Raw genomic sequence first — 14,074 nt, forward strand, 5'->3', positions numbered from 1 at the left:
CTTAACATATTGTACTTACCAATGCATTGTATTGTTTAAATAAATATACCGAAGATCTATAAAAGATTAAGATCTATAAAAGACAATTGTAAAAGACGAATTTTTTAAGACCACAAAATTCTTTGTCGGCTTACTTTTGGTTTAAAGTTCCTGAAATAATTAAATAGCAAAAAAGTGAATGCTTGAGGGCTAGTAAGGCAATAAAATGAAGAGGTTGTCATATATTAATATATTTTTTACAGTGAATACTAATGCATTTTAAAGGTAGTCGTAATGTTTTATGATAAAATTCCCCATTTTTTCTAGTAAAATTTTATTTTAAAATATTAAAACATCTATTTTGTAGATTTTAAGCAGCAAGTAAAAAAAAGATTTATAATCACGATGTTCAAAATTTACATTTTTGTCGTTTTTAGATTGGGTAAGTACGTTTTAAATAAGTTATAGAGCAGTGGCTATAGTTAATTTTTTATTTAAACACAAAGAAGAGTACATTTCGTACTTAAATTGTAAATTATATTTTTTTAGTGCTAATCAGGAGTCAAACGTATTTTGAAGTCACTACCCAGGTAATGTATTCCAGGAGCAACAACACTTCATCGGAGATATTTAATGCAACTGAGGCACTCACAGTTGCAACATCTCCAGTAACAACTAATGTCACATCTACTACGGTTACAACAGAAATACAAACAGTCAAAAGAAACATAACAGCAACTTTTGAAGCCAATACAGTAACAGATTCAAGTTATTCAACATCTATAGATTTTACTGAAGATGAAGGAAGTGCTGTAGAAACTATAACAACAAAAGATAAAGAAATTACAACAACATCCTTAGCCTGTAATAGAGTAACAATCAACAGCTTGTTTATATGTGTAATAACTTGTGTTATATGGACTTTACTTTGCTATGAAACATAAGAAACTAAATATTTTATGAAACATAAGAAACACAAATATTTACGAAATATATTCATTATCAACTTTTTAATAATTTATTTCGAATTTGGTTTCGTATGCAAAATATTACTGTATGTGAATACATAACTTTAACAAATAGTTAGTTTTAATATTATAAGTTGGTACTGTAAATTATCAAAAGTTCAATACATTGTTAAATAAATAAATCTGTAAAAGATTAAAATAACGTAAGATAAATTCTTGCGGACAGAAAAATTCTAAACCTGCTTCGTGGTTTTCTTTTTACCAAACCGAAAAATGTAGAGAAAAAGTTAAGCTTTTAAAAGATCATAAACAATTTTTAACCTATATGGAAAAGAAATCTCCTGAAAATTTTTTTTTAATAATTTCGTCTTCTGTATTTTTTGATATGTGATAAAAATATTTAAGTAAAAGGGTTTAGGTTTTTTCGAAAAAATGTACCGCTGATGTCACGCTACATAGCGCATATATAAACTGCGGTTAGTTTCGTTCTTTTAAAAAAAATAGTAAGACCAAAACGAAACAAATAAAATGTGTTTTTTTCAGTTCCAATTTTGTGCGGAATTTTATAAAAGTGTCATAACTTTTGTATATACTGATTATTTGAAATAATATTTTAAAATAAGACTGTTGCGATTGTAATGGTAAAATAAAATTTTACTATAGCGCCAAAGTTATTATGAAATTAATTTTGTAAAATTATTTAAATTTAAAATTAACAACGTACAAATGTGCGCCAAAATTTAAACTTTGGTGCATAAACTTTGCCCAAAATAAAACGACATAAATAGTAATTAAACGTAGTTACAAAAAATGTAATAAATTTTTTTTTTAAATATAAGTAAAGTTTACAAAAAGTTTGATTTACAAATATAAAGTTTTATGGCACAAATAGGCATAAATTTAAATTTAAACCAAAAGCAAAAAACTATAAGAGTATTATTTTTAACTTAACGAAGTCTGATAACTGACCAAAATTGGGTTGGGTTACCACTTCTTTACAACAAATTTTAAAATAAATTACGTAAGCTCATAACCTTCCAATCCAGTCCTGACATTTCATAATCATTTCCTGATGCTGGCCAGTTTGTACGTAGATCGTAAGTGAAGTTTTAAAATTAAACAAAGCTTCCTTATATTGACTGAGCTCATATTTGCACAGTCCAATTCCATAATAACGAAAAGCAACTTTACTGCTATTTGTTGAATCGTCGTCAATTTGTTGATGGATTACAAGTGAAGATTGGAAATCGGATATTGCTTCTTTATATTGATTAAGCTGATATTTGCACAATCCAATTCTATAATAACGATAAGCAATCTTACTGCTTTTAGTTGGATCGTCATCAATTTGTTGGTGAATTTCAAGTGAAGTTTGAAAATCGAATAATGCTTCTTTAAATTGACTAAGTTGATATTTGCACATTCCAATTCTGTAATAACGATAAGCAACATACTTGCTTTTAATTGGATCATTATCAATTTGTTGGTAAATTTCAAGTGAAGTTTGGAAATCGGATAATGCTTGTTTATATTGGCCAAGTTCATAATTGCACGAACCAATCCAAAAATGATTATTAGCAATATCAGTAACCTTAGTTGGAAAGTCATCAATTCGTTGGTGGATTTCAAGTGAAGTTTTAAAATTGGTTAATGCTTCTTTAAATTTACCTAGCTTATAATTACACGATCCAATCCAATAATAATGATAACTAACTTTACCGTCTTTAGGTGGATTCTTATCAATTTGTTGATAGTTTTCAAGTAAAGTTTGAAAATCGGTTAATGCTTCTTTATATTCACCTAGCTCATATTTGCAAAGTGCAATCCAATATTGACAATTAGCGACATCTTTTTTCGAGTTGTTAGTAAACTCAGTTTTGCATCTTTCGCGATTCCACCATTTTATAGCAAATGCATAAGAACTTAAAACGTAACATATCGCTGGAACTAAAACTATTTCAGGTTTTTCTATTTTATTTAAGTCGAATAAATTTCTTTGAAATGTAATAATGTTTAAAAAATATTCAACAAGGCTTTTTATTCCAACCGTGTCGTCTATGAATCTAATTTTTATTTCTGATTGTTGAACTGTATCGTCTTGTGATTTCTTATCCATGTAAATTCTTAATCGTACTTCACATGCAACAGCGATGGCAAATTTAAGATCACAACCAACTTCTTTAGTTAATTTATTATCTTGAATAAGACTTTCTAGAATATCAAAGCAACAGGCATTTTTTATGCCATAGATTTTACCGATTGCAGAAACAAACAAAGTTGAACTTCTGTAAACCATTCTTTTTATGTATAAATTTTTGCAACCCCTTAAATTATTTAATTGGTTGATAACGTCAAAATCTTTTCTATTTTTATTGATTTGTTCCTCTACAGATAATCTATATTGCATTATATTCAACAACAACTTTTCCTTATCAACGTTTTTTTGAAACTGCTGATATAATAGTTGATTTCCAGCAATAAAACATGACGTCATCAACATATCAGCCAAGTGGTAACCATTCTTTATATTTTCATCTGACCCCACAAAACTTGCCATTTTGCTAACATTTTGAATTAGTTCAAGTGTAAATTGTTTGTTTTTTGTTTCAACTTGTCTTCCTAGTGGAGATTTACAAGCATGTGGCATCATTCCATCAAATGAAATGCCCATTGGTGTAACTGCATCATAAAAGTTAAATTTAGTTAAATCCCCACTATTTAAACTTGAAATATAAACAGCAGGAAGAATAGTTTCTCCTAGGTTAATCAAAATAATTTGAAAGATTACAGCAAACCACCTAAAATATTCCTTTACTTTTTTTTGTTGGATTTCAAGCAATTCTGTGATATTATCATTTAAAACTATCACGTTTTCAAAATCGGAGTATGGAGTTATTTCCCGTCGCGAAATTGATCCAAGTCCAATTAAAGAGTATTCACATGAGGGATTACCCATTATTTCTTCACAAAACCCAGCAAGATGTTTCATAATCTTGATATAATTTTCACGTATAATATTTTGTAGGTTGCCGATAGATTTCAGTTTTTGATTTTTAAGTTTTGTAAATTCTTCATCAGATATGTCTTCAGGAATCTGTGGAATTGTTATAAGTATATTGCTAACTTTGTTTCTCATATCTGCAACATCTTTTGCGATTCTGTTAGAGTATATATTTAAGTCTGCCTCTTGGTTGGCTGCATTTGCAGCTTTAAGTAATTCAGAGCAAAATTGACGAAGATCTCGTTTAATATTTTCCAAATTTTCAGGTTTTCTAACAATAGACGCATTTAGCAAAGCTGAACTTTGAATTAACTTAATTTTGTCAGCTTGTTGTAAACCTTTGGTTTTGTAAATTAAACCAAGTTTATAAAAAAGTTTTGCAGATTGCTTTGGGAATTTTTCTTTTCCATTTTTGTCACAAATTTTTTTAAGTTGTTCAATAATCTCATCTTCTGTATCCATTATTATGTATAAATCCTATTTGTTTGCTAATTAAATAAACAAACAAAAAAGTAATTTAAAACATAAACTAAATTACTTTATATAATATATGCTAGCTTACATACTGCTTTTAAATACTTTTAAATCTCTTTAACTAACTTTTTTAAAACGCCTATTAAAGAACTTTAAAAGAATAATGACGTATTAAAAAAATAACCGTAACTTTAAATTTATTTTATAAAGTGACTGCCGCCATTCGCTAGACTATTGTAATAAAAAGCTACGTAGCACTTCTTAAACATGTATGCTGTCTTTACTGACAACAGGTACAAAAGTTCTTTAAAATTAATGTAAATACGACCTTAACTAAACACAGAAAATTACCGTAACCCGTACTTACTTTATTTTCATTAATACGAGCCGAATTCTTTGTTATAAAGTTTTATTACTTTAAAAACATCTCAATATTAATCATTGCCTTGTTAAACCATGTTAGGCAAATGCAAATAATAATAAAGAAAAACTGCTACGTAGGTCAACTCATCTGTTATTGAAACTTCATTGTTTACCAAGGTATAATGAAAAAAGCCAAAAAACGCTAACTATGGTTTAAAACGTTTAGTCAATTGGCACAAGATAAAAATTTCCTTTTATAGTTTATTTTAGTTCTGAATATAAAATCTCAGATTTATAAAATAACTTTTGCGGCATCAAATATTATTTACACGACGACCAAATCAATACCGAAATATGTTTCCTGAATTACGTATTTCCTGGTAAAGATGTAAATCATTTGAAGTATACGGTTGATTACCTTATAATAGTAAGCCAACACAACTTATTTTTAAAGTAAAAAAGTACACAATTTACATGTAATTAATTATGTTGTTGTCCAGATTTACGACGGATGTCTTAAAAGTCAATCGTCGGGCTATTAGTGTAAAACACGTTTTTCAATAATATAGAATAACCTTTATGCAAAGTGGTAAATTACTAAAAATAACGCGTACGGTTCAGCAACGTCCATTTGCTATAGTAAAAGCCCTACCACGTACATTTCGGTAATCTTATTCATTAAATGTCAGCAGAAAACCCGTAATGCAAAATTTTACTGAATCGTATAAATAAGCTTTGCAAAAATATCAAAATAGTGACTCGATAAACGGCCTAACTAGCTCGGAGCTATTGATGGTAAAATGTTGTTACACTGGATTTCAACCGAAAGAAAACCGTCGAAATTTTTACATGAATCATCTAACTAAACAAGTCATGTTGGTGAATAATTAGTAAAAATCTACGAGATTTTGTCATAGGCTAAGCTGTGAATAATTGCAGTAATCGTTAATATATATAAGAAGTGTTTTATATAAAAAACATATTTAGTTTTAAATTTGCAGTTCAGACGTCATCATAACCTATATCAATATTAAACTTTAAGTTAGTATAGGTTTATAATTACGAAAAAAATAATTCAGTTTTTTGCGTGTTGTAAAATTAGATTTGTTTATAACCTATAGCACTGTAAATAGTACGTATATAATTATTGTATAAATATTCTGAAAAATTGAAAAAAGGTTGTATGAAAAACTGTAAAAAAACTTTTGTTTGAGGAAAATTTTGATAAAAATATGTTTAACGACTTTAAAAAACTCAGACTTTTTTTAGCTAAATCTTGTGAAAATGTTAACGCATAATTGTTTCTAAAACATAAAAACATTAACAAAAAAAGTTTTTAAAATAATTGAAACCATTTTTTACGTAATTTAATTTTTTTTATGAAATTATTTATTTTGTTCAGTTTTAGACTGTGTTTATAGAATAAATAATGTTTCAATATATTTTTCTCGCGTTTTCTTTATTTGTTGCTGCTGTCAACACTCAAGGTAAGATAGATATCAGTTTTTATCTTTATTAATCAAATTATTTTTCTCGTAGTGTGACATTTTTTATTTTTGACTTTTTTAGATACGTTTGACGCCGAAAAATCACACCCACTTCTACAGTCTTTAAAACAATATCAAATAGTTAAACCGTTGCAATTTACCGACAACGATTTTAAAACCAAAAAGAACAATATCAGTACATTACTTGATGAGGTATTGAATATATACAATAAAAATTAAATTTGTTAACGTGAATGATAATTTAATGCATCTTTAAAATAGTATAAGCTAGTTTAAAAAATTGCACTTGCTTAAAAAATTTAAATAAAAATTTTATTCTTTTAGTTTTGTACAGTTGGACTAAAACTTGACAAATGTTTTTTAGGTTAAAATACAAATATTGCTTAATAATTTTAATGTTATTAAATGAACTTTGATTTGTAGCATTTAAATTCTGCTCTTACATTCTATTTTTGTTTTGAACCTTAAATGTAAATTGCATATAACTACTAATACGGATATCCGTTTTTTAAATGTTACCAAAATAAAAATTCCCTTTATTCTAAGAACTCCATCTCCACAATACCCGTGTCGTGACATTTTATATAATACATTTCTATTACAAAATAATGATTTTGCATTTTTCCAGGACACGAAATCACACCAAAAAAGAACATTTTTTACAATTGAACTAAACGGAACGAATCACATGATTGAATTGTCGTTGAATGACTTTTTGTTTTCACCCTCCTTTGGTCAGACCTTTGACACTTTAACCGATGATGTAACCGGAAAAGAAACGAAAAATGATGTAAGACAAAATAAAATATTTTCTTTTCCTAAGAACAACACATAAAAATTTAGACTAAATAGTCAAACATCACGTTTGGTAGATGACATTGTTTTTACATAACGACCTTCGTACATGCATTTCAAAGGACAATTAACAGTAGTCACGTTTTGTAAAACTTAAAACAATACTCTGAACTGAATTTTAAGCACTTGCATGACTCATGAAATCGATTTTGACGTAAACAGTAATTACTTTAATTTAACCACAGAAACAGCACGTGTTAATGTACAGACCAAACAACGTGATAGAAATAGATTAAAATCTTCTAATTTAGTATAAGACTGAACCGGTCAAATTTGCATTAAATAACTAGGCCTACGCGGACAAATGTATTCACGTATTAATGATATTCATAAAGTATAAATTTATATTTACAACAGGTTACTAATCATTGTTACTACCAAGGATTTGTAAAGGGAGTTGAAGGAAGTTACGTAACTGCTAGTACTTGCAACGGAGGTCTAAGGTAAGTGACCAACATCATTTCTACACCTTCAGTAACAAAGCTATGCAAAAGGGATTATAATTAAATAGCACCGGCCTTTTTACAACTATTTTTTCCAGTCAAATTTTGTTTACAAAATATACAAATCGATTTGTTTTTTGTTGTAGTGCTACGGTATTTTTACCTCAAAACACGTTCATTGTTAAACCACTAACGACAGATGATGATCAACACGTTATATATAAACACCACGATTACGTAGAAACCCAACGGCCCGTAACTTGCAGAAATAACGGAATCCATAAAGTTGAAAATCCTGAAAGAGGTAAGCGGATAAGTAAACCATAAATTTACTTTAAAAGAATTAATCCACCTCAATATAAAAAAATATAGTTTAACGGCTTATTTCCACCAATTTTAAGCGTTACTGAAAACAAAGATGCCTTTGCATTGGGTAACGGATTGAGATGTTAAAGAAACAATTTTGTTTAACGTGGTTATATAATGCCAATGGCAAAATAACTGCATGAATAGCATAAATAAAGAATAAATAGCCTAAATAATATATTAATATCAAATATATAAATAAAACCCTATTTTTTATATTATAATTTTCATTTTATTTTGTTAATAAAATAAGGTGTTCAATAAGTCCTGTGTATTATTACAAAGATAATCATTAGAATAGTTTGAAATTAGTCTTTTGTAATTGCGTTGTTCGCATGTGCATTGTACGCCCTTCTTCCTATAGGTTATTCTTGATAAAATCATATGGTTCATTAGATTTTACCACAACATATTCCAACTTTCGGTACGACCTTTTGCTTTCCAAGTAAACAGCACAGTAAATAGTATAACCGGTTTCAATAATATCACATATGTTTACTCTTTAAAGATATTCACAAAATTCGAAACAAAAGAGCGATTGACAGAGAAAGAAAAATGTATCTTGAACTGATGTTGGTGGTCGATAAAGCTGAGGTAACCATGCTTATTTATTATTTTAAAAATCTTTTAAGATGTAAATAAGGTTTTTATTTAATTTAAATTTCAATTTTTTTTAGGCCGACAAATATAAATCTCGACTTGAATTATCTGAAACGATGAAAAAGATTGTGAACCACGCTGCCGGGTTGTACCGAAAACTTGGGATAAATCTTGTGTTTTCTCATTTGGAGGTTTGGGACGTTAGAGACCAAATACCCAAAAGCAGGGACTCCCTAAGAGTAAGTATTTTAAATTGATAACTCAAAGTCACTTAAAAAATATATCTCAAATGTATGTATTACATATTTCTCGGTGTCACTAAACACAAAAAACTTTAAATACTTTAACTTACTAAGTTATACAACTTTTTTTTCAAATTGAATTTAAATAAAAAAAAGAAAAGGGAATACCTGTTTGTGATGACGTAGAAAGTACTAACATGTATACACTCACTACGCTAACTTAGTACTTTTTACGTACTTTAAAAGTTACTTTTTACTAACTTTCCCGATATCTTTGAACATCACTTACAAAATTGAAAAACTCTTCATTTTAGCACTTAAAGCTTTTTAATATCTTGATTTGTAGGTTCTGAATGAATTTCAAAGATATCGGGCTCGGAATATTAAGAGGCGGGTTGACAGTGTTCATCTTATATACGGTGGTAACTTTAATGGCAACACAGTCGGCCATGCCAATTCACAAACGATCTGCACAAACGGTGGAGTCGGCGTTACAATGGTAGATTTTAGTAATTAAATTACCCCGACATAATCTGCAATAAAATAGCTTTAACGTTTAATTAACTTGTAGCCAATAACGTGATTACAATTTTAATTAATACCTTTTACTAAAATACAAATATTGAAAAAATAAAAGTGACTTTTTAGCTTTTGTTTAAACTAGAATTTGTTTGTGGCAGGGAGGCGGACCTTTTCGATCTACAAGAGTTGCTACCACCTTGGCTCATGAAATTGGTCACAATTTGGGAATGGGGCACGATACAAGAGGGTGTAGATGCCCAAATAGAAACTGTATTATGGATGCCGTTACGAGGTTAGTTAGATAACTACCAACAGCAAGCGAAAACATCAAATTTTGGTGTATGATATTATTTTAGGAAAATATAATTCAGTATAAGAAAAATTACCTGGTAAAAAAATACATTTTTTTAAAATATTTTATCTTAACAATATTTTTTAATACTGTAGTGGTCGAAGCCCAGCAAAAGATTGGTCATCGTGCAGTGAGTTAGAACTTGATCGAACCCTGGACCTCGGGTATGCAAATTGCTTGTTCAATGTTCCGAACACTGAAAATACTTACGGCGGAATTCAGTGCGGAAATAAAATTGTTGAAAAAGGGGAAGAATGCGATTGTGGCTCGCCCAAAGAATGTAGAAGGTTTGTTTTTCTGTTAAATTAAATAAAAAAATCTTCGTTTGGAAATACTTAAACCATTTTAACTATTTTACAAAGTTCTTATAGCGATATTATTAACAACGTTTACACGTAATATATCGCCTTGAATCATCTCGAATAATCTGCTATAAAACCCATTGAAAACAAATGTAAAAAACATTGTAACTATAATTTTTAACTCTATACTCTCCCTTATCCCTTATAGCACTTGCTGTAATGCAAGAACATGTAAGTTAGTAGCAGGAGCTAAATGTGATAGTGGTTTGTGTTGTTCCCGATGTCAATATCAAACTCCTGGAACGGAATGCAGAAAACGTGCAGGTCCTTGCGATTTGCCAGAACAATGCACAGGAATGTCGGCCACTGTAAGTTTTTTTGAAATTAATTTTCGTTGTTTAGTTAGTCATTTACAAGAAACCATAATTGTCATGCTACATTTCAATAGATTGGGTTGGTTATACCCTTAAGGAACAATTACCGCACTTGTGGTTAGCTATTTAAAAATGCTTTTGTTTAAATATTAATTTATTTTTGTAGTGTCCCAATGACTTTCATGTCCAAAACGGTTTATCCTGTAACGAGGGAAAAAATTTATGTTACGGTGGTAATTGCATTATGTCCGACAACACTTGTAGTAGTATATGGGGTGCTGGTAAGTGTTGATCACATACACAATTAAAAATGCATTTAAATTCCATAAAAATTAACTCTGTGGTTGATATTAGGGGCTGTTTCCGGACCCGACATTTGTTTTAGTTTAATAAATAGAAGAGGCGACCAAAGAGGAAATTGCGGTTGGGATGGAAAAAGATTTATTCCTTGTACAAGAGGGTGAGAAAATGTTACATTTAAATTTAATTTTTTTTGACCACTTAAGTATAAAAACTTTGGTTTTACGTTATAAATATTACTTTATAAATGATACAAAGAAAATAAGACCTTTAAAATTTGAACAAACCTGTAAAATTGTTTTTTTTCTACAGGAACGAGGAATGTGGCAAGTTACACTGCGTAGGAGGCCGAGATACTCCAATTATTTCAGCAACTTATGCATCGACTGGCTTCCGCCTTGGAAGAACAGTAACCGATTGTAAGTACTTGTGGTCCGATCCTAGAACTCCTAATCTTGTACGAAACGGAACTAAATGCGGAACAAACAGGGTAACTATTACCGCCTGGTCCTATAAAAACCAGAATTTATTCACGTTTAATACCTTGTATATTTAAAAAAAATAAATGTAGTATTTAGTTATGTTTTTTATTTATAGGCATGCAATAACGGAGAATGCCTGCCAATTCCGAAAACCACTTGTTCTTGCAATAAAAATGGGGTAAGAATTTATCATAACGTTAATTTTTCATTTAAATTTTTTTCAATGTTAGCAAATAATTGAGTGATAATTTATTGTCCAGATCTGTAACAACGAGGGAAATTGTCATTGCAATAAAGGTTGGGCGCCACCTAACTGTGATACCCCTGGAAGAGGAGGGAGTATTAATAGTGGATACGTTGAAATAAGGCGTAAGTTGATGTCCAATTTTAAAAGTAGATATTTGTTTAAAAAATCAGATTACAAACAGCTAAAATAATATTCAAAATAAATTAAAAAAAAAAAATTTTTAACAGTTAAAGTTGCTCCAAAAGAACTTGCAGCTTTCGAAGTTACAACAAAGTCTGTTACGTTTAAATGGTTACCCACGCTAGGAGCTGTGGGGTACACTGTTAGTCTGTCACAGAGTGGGGTGACCGTTGAGTCTAAAACCGTTATTGATCAAACGAATGTTACCTTCACCGATTTAATACGTGCCACATTCTATACAGCAAGAGGTTAATTTAAAAATGATTTAAGTTTAAGTTACAATAATTATCACAGCTATTTCATTTTCTATTGGTATAGCCATCGTTTTTTTACAATTGTTACCCATTACATAATATATAACATAGTATATCTGCTATAACAGTTAGTAAACTCTAATTATTTTTCAGTGCAAGCTATCAATGGAGAAAGAAAATCTCCATCGGCCAGATTACGAGTAAGAACATTAAATGCAGAAGCACCTACTCGAGTTAAAGCATTGGCAATCTCTCCAACAAGGTTAGTAAGCAACTGCATAATAACTAGAATTGTATTTAGAAGTTAAGTTGAAACTATAGGTTTTGATTTTTGTGTTACAGCGTAAGAATTTCCTGGAAAAAGCTTGCAACATCTGATTGGTTTAACGTACAAATTATTGACAAAAGCGATGATTCGGTTGTTTCAAACATGAACAGAATTAAAGACAGTTATGTTGAAATTAAAGACCTAACTTCTTCAAAAACTTATGAAGTTCAAGTAACGTAAGTGGATTTAACATTTCTGTACTGCATCAACTTGCTATAGTATTGTTTTAAATAGGAACAATTCAAAAAAGAATTCTTTTTTTAGGGTAACCGAACGACGTAATAACTCTCTTAACAGAATTGTAAGCTACACCAGTTTGCCACGTTCCGTTACGGTGTATCTAAGATGTCAACTACGACCTATAGATTTTCTTTTTGTGTATGATATCTCTAGTGTTACCGGAGCAAAAAATCTTAATAAAGTTAAAGATTTCATGGTCGATTTTCTTCAATTGTTCCCAGCACTTAATATAAGCAACCCGGAAGCAACGAGGGTTGCCGCGGTTAAATACTCTGGCAGAGCAGGGACAATATTCAATTACGATAGGTAATGGATAAAATTCATATTATTAAATTTTGGATCACTTGTACTTAACGGTTTTCAACAAATCATAGGACCGTAAAGTACGAGAGAGAACTAGCTCAGATCGTAAGGTACTGGTCAGAATTAGCGAAAACCGCTAAATATACAAGAGAATTACCTAGGACTGTAAACTACAAGAGAGCATTAGGCAGGCTAGTAAAGTACGTTAGAAAATTAGGCAGAACCGTAATGTAAGAAAAAAATTAGTCAGTACCGTAAAGTACAGAAACAAATTAAGCAGTACCGAACTGTAAAGTACAAGTGATCCCAAATTTTAATTAAAAATAAAACACACAGTGTTTAAGTAATATTGATTTAAAAAAAAGTTAAAAAGTAGGTAATTCTGCAAAAAACAGAAAACTTATATTTTATTTTTTAGGTTCGACCTCACGCCAAATGTGGTCGGAGCTTTGAGATATTTAAGATATGGTGGCGGACCTTCTTACGCCGGTCGAATGGTCGATTTTGTTTATTCAAGTTTTTTTGGGTCTGCGAAGTCAACTCCGGCAACGAAACCAAGGCCAGGAGCATTACAGATTACGATCATATTATCAGGAGGTAGTTAAAAAATTGTTTGTATATTTAATTAAGCAATATAAATGCTTAACCATACACGATGTTTCTAAAGGCCTTTGGGAAAATTCCCCGGTGTTTGATTCTTCAAGGCTTTTATATTAGTTTAAGCTTTTAAATATAACTGTGAAATATACATTTCTTTTTTTATTTTACAGGTCGATCATCCGATTCAATAGTATCTTCTAGTGCAAGACGTTTACAAGAGGCCACCAATGTGTTTGCCGTAGGAATAAAAGGAAAATCTGTTTCAAAAAATCTTGCACTTATTGCATCAAGACCTGAATTTATATTCACTGCGCAAAGTTATGACGAACTGGACAATTTAAAAATTGATATGCAAAAAAAAATGTGCCAAATCTCTGCGTAAACCTATTAATACAGCAAACATTACCATTGTACTTTTTAACGTATTCATTTAACTACTCAGCAAGCTTTAAGTGACTTGTTAACGATTTCAAACACTATTTTTATTCACTTGTATTATTTCCTAATGTTTGATTTTGAACAGCACTTTTTTCTTTTTTTATTAACCTAAACGATGTTTAAATAAACTGACCTGCTTAAAAACTTAATGATCTCATTTTTACTAAAAGTAAAAGTGTACTGTTAAAAATATTGAATGTATAAAAAATAAATTTGAAAAGAAAAGTTGTAAATGTATGATTTTTTAAGTTAAGTAAAAAAAGTATAGTTCAATCTTTGCACGTGAGAAATATTTCTTTATAAGATAGCCAAAGACGATAAAACTAGTTATCAATTTTCCAGTGTTTTTATTA

General features: G+C 29.8%; 2 protein-coding genes across 2 annotated transcripts; both read left to right on the forward strand.

Moving 5' to 3' along the window:
* The first annotated feature begins 176 nt into the window (after positions 1-176).
* Positions 177-978, forward strand: LOC145751180 (uncharacterized). Its single transcript, XM_082567280.1, has 3 exons — positions 177-264; positions 347-421; positions 529-978. Exons 1-3 carry the CDS (start codon positions 252-254, stop codon positions 921-923), a joined length of 483 nt encoding a protein of 160 aa, XP_082423406.1. The 5' UTR covers positions 177-251; the 3' UTR covers positions 924-978.
* A 5,207-nt stretch (positions 979-6,185) lies between these two features.
* Positions 6,186-13,818, forward strand: LOC145750656 (zinc metalloproteinase-disintegrin-like ohanin). Its single transcript, XM_082566732.1, has 22 exons — positions 6,186-6,272; positions 6,355-6,485; positions 6,922-7,083; positions 7,506-7,591; positions 7,738-7,895; positions 8,466-8,551; positions 8,635-8,796; positions 9,146-9,298; positions 9,480-9,613; positions 9,769-9,960; positions 10,184-10,343; positions 10,516-10,630; positions 10,704-10,809; positions 10,962-11,139; positions 11,247-11,309; positions 11,392-11,500; positions 11,606-11,806; positions 11,966-12,074; positions 12,155-12,316; positions 12,405-12,686; positions 13,102-13,280; positions 13,454-13,818. Exons 1-22 carry the CDS (start codon positions 6,215-6,217, stop codon positions 13,663-13,665), a joined length of 3,198 nt encoding a protein of 1,065 aa, XP_082422858.1. The 5' UTR covers positions 6,186-6,214; the 3' UTR covers positions 13,666-13,818.
* Positions 13,819-14,074: the final 256 nt, after the last annotated feature.

The sequence above is a fragment of the Corella eumyota genome, chromosome 4 (genome assembly GCF_963082875.1).
Source record: "Corella eumyota chromosome 4, kaCorEumy4.1, whole genome shotgun sequence".
Lineage (NCBI taxonomy): Eukaryota > Metazoa > Chordata > Ascidiacea > Phlebobranchia > Corellidae > Corella > Corella eumyota.

What these genes read in the sequence shown, in the direction of transcription:
- LOC145751180 (XM_082567280.1), top strand. An exon ending in TTTTGTCGTTTTTAGATTGG is followed by an intron (nt 422 to 528) that starts GTAAGTACGTTT and finishes ATATTTTTTTAG; the next exon opens with TGCTAATCAGGAGTCAAACG.
- LOC145750656 (XM_082566732.1), top strand. Translation starts at nt 6,215, where the DNA reads ATGTTTCAATATATTTTTCTCGCGTTTTCTTTATTTGTTGCTGCTGTC. An exon ending in TGCTGCTGTCAACACTCAAG is followed by an intron (nt 6,273 to 6,354) that starts GTAAGATAGATA and finishes TGACTTTTTTAG; the next exon opens with ATACGTTTGACGCCGAAAAA. An exon ending in GCACAGGAATGTCGGCCACT is followed by an intron (nt 10,344 to 10,515) that starts GTAAGTTTTTTT and finishes TTATTTTTGTAG; the next exon opens with TGTCCCAATGACTTTCATGT.